Source organism: Tupaia chinensis, unplaced genomic scaffold (assembly GCF_000334495.1).
Source record: "Tupaia chinensis unplaced genomic scaffold, TupChi_1.0 Scaffold000605_1, whole genome shotgun sequence".
NCBI lineage: Eukaryota > Metazoa > Chordata > Mammalia > Scandentia > Tupaiidae > Tupaia > Tupaia belangeri.
Genome location: NW_006160123.1, coordinates 968209 through 975399, shown reverse-complemented (window position 1 = coordinate 975399; position 7191 = coordinate 968209). Strand labels below are relative to the sequence as shown.

The following is a 7191-nucleotide window of genomic DNA, read 5'->3' as shown; positions in this document are numbered from 1 at the left end:
TTTCTTTGGCCACTCCAGTGTCCGGGGATCTGTTGCCCAGGCTGCGCCTCTTCTCTTGCTCCCAAGTACTGACCACATCACCCTCATTCATTCATTCACCCACAGATGGTTACTGAGTGCCTGCTGTGTTCCACATGCTTGGAACTGGGGATAAAGCAGCTCATTAAAGAGAACGAAATCCCTGCCTTTATGGAGCTCAACATTCTATTAGGAGACAGCAATGGACACGAAAACATGGAGGGAGCGTATTAGATTTAGTGAAGTGAGGAGGAGAAAAAACAAAGGAGGAGGGGTAGAAGTGCTGGGGAGAGTTAAAATTTGAGGTTAGTGTGGCCAGGGAAGGCAGAGAGGCCACAGCCTGCCCTGGGCCCTTGGCCACCATGGATGAGTTCATAGGCCCTGCCACTCTAACCTCTGTCCCTGAGTAGACTGCTGGGCTTTGCCATTGGACATGGAGCCCACATGGAGCTGGTTCTGAAGTGGGTGGGGAGGTTAGATTTAGGGATTCTCTTATGGTTAGTCCCCACTCGACTCTGAAAAGCTGTGTGACCTGAGCAACCTCCATGCTCTTCCTGTTTGCCCCCGGGGAGGCTGAGCTACCACCTGTTTGTGTTCCTCACAGGGAAGTCGAAAATACAATCTCCGTGGATCGGCCAGTGGTGAGTGGCTCTGCTCTTACGTATGGGTAGATCCAGTGGTCACCTTCCTCAGTCAGGCAGGGGACAGGCGGAGGGGAGAGTGGGTGCTGACAGAGGGAGATGGGAGTCCCCGGCGTTCAGGGCAGTCACTCCAAGTCACTGCAACTTCTGCTTGGCATGGCCAGAGGAAATGGGCCTTTCGGTCCTGGACTATTTAGTCACTCCAGGGATGGGACAACCAGGGGAGAGAGCAAGGCCATGAGAAGGGGTGACAAAAATCACAACATCTAACATGGAATTTTGAGAAAAAGTATCCCGTCTCCGGGCTCAGTCTCACAACCTGAAGCCTCCACCTGTCGGCTGGATGGGTTACATCACCTGTCAAGTGGGGATACGAATAACGGGCTTCGCAAGGCTTTTGTGAGTGTTAAATCAATGAGGTCACGATGTGAAGTGTCTGGCACAGCACAGGCCCGGAAATGGGGTTCAGCATTCCTACGTCTTACACCTTACAAGGGACTTTTCACTCACGCTGTCTCACTTGGTCCTTGCAAGGTTTTAGAGAAGCAGGGGAGGTTACAGTCCCTGGTTCTTGAGCAGGGAAGCCGAGGCCCAGCAGGTTAAATGACTTGCATGAGTTCACAGAGGTAGGTAGGAACCAGCAGGCTGGAACTCACATGTAGTCTGCTCCAGCGACCCCAGGCAGCTTTCTGCCACCTTCATACTGAGGCCACCCCCAGACGTGAGACTCCGTTAGAGCACAGCTGACCTACGTCGGGTCTCTGTACTGAGGAGTCTTGTGACTGCATTGAGGCCTTGGGCTCTGAAGGGTACCGTCCCTGTGCTCTGTGGGTGTGACCTGGGCTGACAGCAGCACTAATGACCAAAGAACTGTCTCCTTGGTAGTGACAGTCATGGCCATAGTCCTGACCCATGCGAGTGCCAGATCTTTTTCTCCTGAATCATCACAGGGGTTTGGTTTTATTTTGATCTTCTGGACCCTGGTAATCAGTGTCCAATATCTACCAGGGGTTGCAGACACAAAAGCTACGGGAGCTGGCGTGTCCCCACCAGAGCAGAGCAGGCACGTGGAGGCTTTGGGTATTCTCCCTGGACACATTTGTTTGCAGTTCACAACTGACACTTGGCTTAGGTGCTGGAGGGACTAGACCACTAGAGAGGTGGCGACTGTGACAACCTGGAGGTGCAGACAGCAGCCGCTCTCAGCTCAGCTGACAGTTGTCACAGGGGTGACAGGCCCAGTGTAGCCTTCCAGACCTTCTAATTTTACAAGAGAAACCTCAAATCTGGACCTCCACTTTACAACTGCCTATGCTAAATGTTTGCTGAAATTTTAGAAACTTTTCCGTAAGTCAAAGTTCATCTTCAGGCCACTGATTTCATTTGAGCGTTTTAGTAACTATTTTCATTAAAAACCAATCAAACAAAAAATTAACAGAAGATCCCTTTCTCTGGCTGACTCCAGTAACTGTGGACTATAGAAACAAAACCGTAGCAGCCACTAATGTCGGCATGGAGTGGGGAGAGGGAAGAGTTCACCCTCCATGCCCCTTTTTGAACTGGATTTCTGGACCCCAGAACCTCACCCCAAGCTAAAGCCCAGGTCACAGAAAAGCCACTGGCCTCTCTGGGAACTTGCTTCTCACTTACTCTGCGTTTACTGTTTCCTTTTCTTATACAGAAAAAGAAAAAACCCAAGGTGGGTGTAACAGGGCGAGTGGGTATAGAGCACAGAGTTTGTACGTGTGCAAGCTTGTGTGCACACATGTGTGTACTTGCATGTGTGCGGGAGCGTGTGTGCATGCACCGGACTTCCTCTCCCCCTCCATCTCTGGGCTCTGGGCGAGGCTGTGGCTGTAGCGATGATGGCTAACGCTCGCTGAGGGCAGGCTTTGTGCCGAGCACTCTCCCAGGTGCTTCCTATGGACGCAGGCAATCCTCACACCGGCACTGGGAGAGCGGTACCATCATCATGCCCATTTTCAGAGGAGAAAAGAAACAGACAGATTGGCCGACTTGCCCAAGGCCGCGCAACCGGGAAGTGCAGAGCCAGCACTGGGCCAGGCCGTCTGACTGCAGCCCGAGCGCTGAGCTACAGCAGACAGGCCCCAAAGCCGGGGTCAGAGTTTATGATGGTGCCTCAGGGGTCCATCAAGTGTCCTCCAAGGATGAGTCTTGACCCATGTGAGTGCCAGATCTCTGTTTCTCCTGACTCATCGCAGGGGTTTGGTTTTATTTTGATCTTCTGGACCCTGGTAATCAGTGTTCAGTATCTACCAGGGGTTGCAGACACAAAAGCTCTCGACCAGGGCTATACTCACCACGCACCACACAGAAGTATCAGGCTCTGTACTAGGGGTGAAACATACTTTATTGTTGTCATAATATATATTTTTTGAAAAAATATGAAACTATTTTTGGATCTACAAGGTAAGATATATATACACACACACATATTTATATTTGTGTGTATGTGTGTGTGTGTGTGTATTAAGAGAAGTGAAATGACTTGCCCAAGAACACACAACTGATGAGTGGGAAACTGGAACTGGAAACCATACCTGTCTACTCCAGAGCCTGTTTCTTGCTCTTCTCTCCCTGGTGCTGGCCTCTTACACCCCAAGGATGGTGTCATCTAGACCCACTCTTGGGCCTGGAGACATGTGTCCAGCCACACCATGTCCACAGGCCCATGCACCCCCTCAGACTGGGACCTGCGTGCTGGGATTCCCACCACCTTCCGTTGCTTGAACAAGGCCCTTAGTTTAGAAGGCAGAGCAAGCCAGAGCCTTTGGTGCCTGTGGGAGCCAGAGATGGGAGAGCTGTTTTCACAAGCCTGCCTGTTCGAGCTGTCCTAGACGAGCAGCTTGGAAAGGAGATGAGCTCAGAGATCAGTCGAGCTGTTCGGCTGCACTGGGAAACTTTCGCTTGCCCTGTTGTCCTGTGCACTGCAGCCCAGATGCTGCCGCTGGGCCTTCCTTCCTCTGGCTTTTCCTCCAGCGAGTCAGCACCCACCAGCACTGGCGTGCCATGGCATCCTTCGATGTCCTCTTCACTTGCATGAGCATGTCTTGAAAATGTCCTTTCTATTTGTGTAGCATCTTAAATATCTTTTTTTTTTTTTTTTTGGGGAGGTTTTGTTATAGGGTACGGCTCTCGACCAGGGCTATACTCACCACGCACCACACAGAAGTATCAGGCTCTGTACTAGGGGTGAAACATACTTTATTGTTGTCATAATATATATTTTTTGAAAAAATATGAAACTATTTTTGGATCTACAAGGTAAGATATATATACACACACACATATTTATATTTGTGTGTATGTGTGTGTGTGTGTGTATTAAGAGAAGTGAAATGACTTGCCCAAGAACACACAACTGATGAGTGGGAAACTGGAACTGGAAACCATACCTGTCTACTCCAGAGCCTGTTTCTTGCTCTTCTCTCCCTGGTGCTGGCCTCTTACACCCCAAGGATGGTGTCATCTAGACCCACTCTTGGGCCTGGAGACATGTGTCCAGCCACACCATGTCCACAGGCCCATGCACCCCCTCAGACTGGGACCTGCGTGCTGGGATTCCCACCACCTTCCGTTGCTTGAACAAGGCCCTTAGTTTAGAAGGCAGAGCAAGCCAGAGCCTTTGGTGCCTGTGGGAGCCAGAGATGGGAGAGCTGTTTTCACAAGCCTGCCTGTTCGAGCTGTCCTAGACGAGCAGCTTGGAAAGGAGATGAGCTCAGAGATCAGTCGAGCTGTTCGGCTGCACTGGGAAACTTTCGCTTGCCCTGTTGTCCTGTGCACTGCAGCCCAGATGCTGCCGCTGGGCCTTCCTTCCTCTGGCTTTTCCTCCAGCGAGTCAGCACCCACCAGCACTGGCGTGCCATGGCATCCTTCGATGTCCTCTTCACTTGCATGAGCATGTCTTGAAAATGTCCTTTCTATTTGTGTAGCATCTTAAATATCTTTTTTTTTTTTTGGAGAGGTTTTGCTATAGGGTACGTGCACTTGCCAGAAAGATAGAGACAGAGAGACAGAAAGCAAGAAATCACCACCCTGGGAGATGGCCATGCCACAGTCCCTTCTCCTCTATTCTCCTCTCGGGATCTTGGGCACGCACGCACACACACACCTGGTGTGAGTTTAAGCCACCAGGTCTGGGACTCGAACCGCGGTGAACGACATGGGAGTCCAGTGACATAGCCATGACACCTACTGCTGGTCCCTACATCTTAAATATTTTTGCAGCAAAGTTTTACATTCAGTATCTCATCTAATCCTCACAAGAACCTTCTGAGAATGGAAACACAGAAGACATCCCCATTAAAGGATCCGTAGACTGTAGCTAGAAAGGATATTTCTGACATGAGGGGAAGGGCCAGGATTCCAGCCCAGTGTTCCGGAGTCTCATCCACTCGCTTTGCCACCAGTCAGTCTTTTCTCGATCTGTACTTGACAGAGTGGGAAAAGTTCCTTGGAGGTGCATTAGCTGCCATGACGATGTGGGGTCCTGAGGGGAAGGAACTCTGCCTTCCTTATTCATTTGTTTTTAATTACTGGAGGACCAATGCATGGGAGACAGGGAGAGGAGAAAGCACCCCACAAAGGGGTGTGGTCATGCCATAATCCCTTCTCCTCCATCTCTCCATCCTGTCAGGATTGGGGGCACACATGCCAGGCACGTTTCTCAAGCTGCTGAGGCCAGGATTTGAACCACACAGTTAGCCATGTGCAATCCAGCTCCCTTAACAGAGAAGTTCAGTTTTCAATGGCTTTATCTACACTGGGTTTCTAGGGAAATTTAATTTAAACAGTGTTGCCATTTGGAGAAAGAAAGTCTACAAAATACTTGAAAAATCAGTGTGCTAGATCATGCTGCTTTCAGCGTTCTAAGCCCTTTGGCATGCACGACACTGCCTCGTTGAGCCCTCCTAGTTCTTGCATGAGATGGGGTAGGAATGTAAAGATGAAGTGAGATCCAGCGAGGCCGAGCATCCTTGCCACGTCACACAGCTCAGTAGTGGCAGAGACAAAGCTTGAACTGAGCTTCCGGCTCTGGTCTTTCCCTCTCCTAACTGACAAAGCTGCGGCAGGAGGGAGGCTGCCTCCGTGTGGCGGCTCAGCCCGTAATCCTTGCTTCCTTCCTGCCCCTCCCCACTTCCCTCCTCTCTGCAGCCCATCATCTTCGTTTCAGACAGAGCAAACAGCAACAAGGAGCTGGGTGTGGACCAGGAGTCAGAGGAGGGCAAAGACAAAACAAGTCCCGATAAGCCAGAGAGATCCCCACAGGTTTCTGAGCACGTGGCGTGGACGGGGTGGCTAGTGCACGGCAGGGGTTCTCCTATGCTCTGGGGGACACTGGGCTGGAGGGTCCCTGGGAGGGTGTCTCTTTAACATGCACTGGCCTTTTCCTCAGCAAGCTGCCCTAAACTTTCGGATGCTGCCTGGCGAATGTCTTAGGGGTTGGCTGCCACGCCAACCAGCCCTAGGAGTGGACTGACAGCCGAGCTGCCCCACTGGAGCTTACGCAGCCAGGACAGCGAGAGAAGGGGCGGAGGTGGAGACCAGCTTGACAGAGCCAAGCCCCAGCAACTCTGTCTCCTGGGGTCCTCAAGCTCCTAACAATAGGGGGATAAAGAATAGTAGCAGAAAAGGGGGCCGACGTCAGAAATAGGGTCATTCAGAACTCAGGGGAGGCTGTTAGGTTGAGTGGGGAGAGAGGTGGTCAGATACATCTCCATGGAGGCGGGGTTAAGGGGCAGAGGTCGCCAGGCCAATCCAGGGCCACCTCCTCTGTCCTGGAGCACCCACACATGAGAGGGGTGGGGGATCCTCTAGGACTTGGCCTTGATAGCAGAGGTGGCTGGAAGAACCAGAATGGTCAGACCCCCTTTGACCTGTCGGGGCTCACTTGACAAGGGGCGGGCTGAACGCCTTGGAGAGGGCTCTAGCTGGAGGGGCAGGGGGAGAAGACGGGGAAGGCCATATGCACGCCTGCATGCCTCCGCTTTGACGGGGGTCAGGGCTGGACAGGCGCCGACTCGGAAGGAACAGTGTCTGCCCCAGACCCAGCTTCTGCCGCCCCGACGGCTGCCTTGGGCACGCTGGCTCCTTGGGCACAGAGGAGCTTTCCTCAGAGGACTGTCCGTCCCTCCTGCTCCTGTGAACCAGTCTTCCTTTGTACCTCCACAGCCACAGCCTGGCAACACAGACCAGGAAAGTGAGGAACAGCAGCAATTCCGGAACATTTTCAGACAGATAGCAGGCGAAGTGAGTACTGCCACCCCGGGACGCCCGCGGGAGCTTCTTTCCCTGACTGCAGATGAGCAGTTGCGTGGTGGTTGAGCAGAGATCATTCCAGATGTGGGGGAGAACACCCATGGCAGACATCCAGCAGTCCCCGTGGTGCGGACGGCTGCGTGGTCTCTCGTCCCAGCTTCCCCTGCGAGGACAGCGCCGGGAGGGGCTTGCACACGCGGGCGGCTGGGAGGCGCAGGCCCCCGCCGCTCTCCCACTGGCGCCCTCCCCCCCC

At 52.6% G+C, this 7191-nt stretch overlaps 1 protein-coding gene across 6 annotated transcripts in view; it reads left to right on the top strand.

Moving 5' to 3' along the window:
* The window catches only part of CAPN3 (calpain 3), a 64874-nt gene that overhangs the window by 54568 nt on the left and 3115 nt on the right, over nucleotides 1-7191 (top strand). For 3 of the 6 annotated variants that reach the window (XM_027775792.1, XM_014591659.2, XM_027775794.1), the window contains 4 exons: nucleotides 623-659; nucleotides 2341-2358; nucleotides 5835-5948; nucleotides 6852-6929. In XM_027775792.1, coding sequence (XP_027631593.1) covers nucleotides 623-659; nucleotides 2341-2358; nucleotides 5835-5948; nucleotides 6852-6929 — 247 coding nt within the window. The remainder of the gene's footprint in view (nucleotides 1-622; nucleotides 660-2340; nucleotides 2359-5834; nucleotides 5949-6851; nucleotides 6930-7191) is intronic. The other 3 variants (XM_027775793.1, XM_014591660.2, XM_006158647.3) reach the window with 2 other exon arrangements.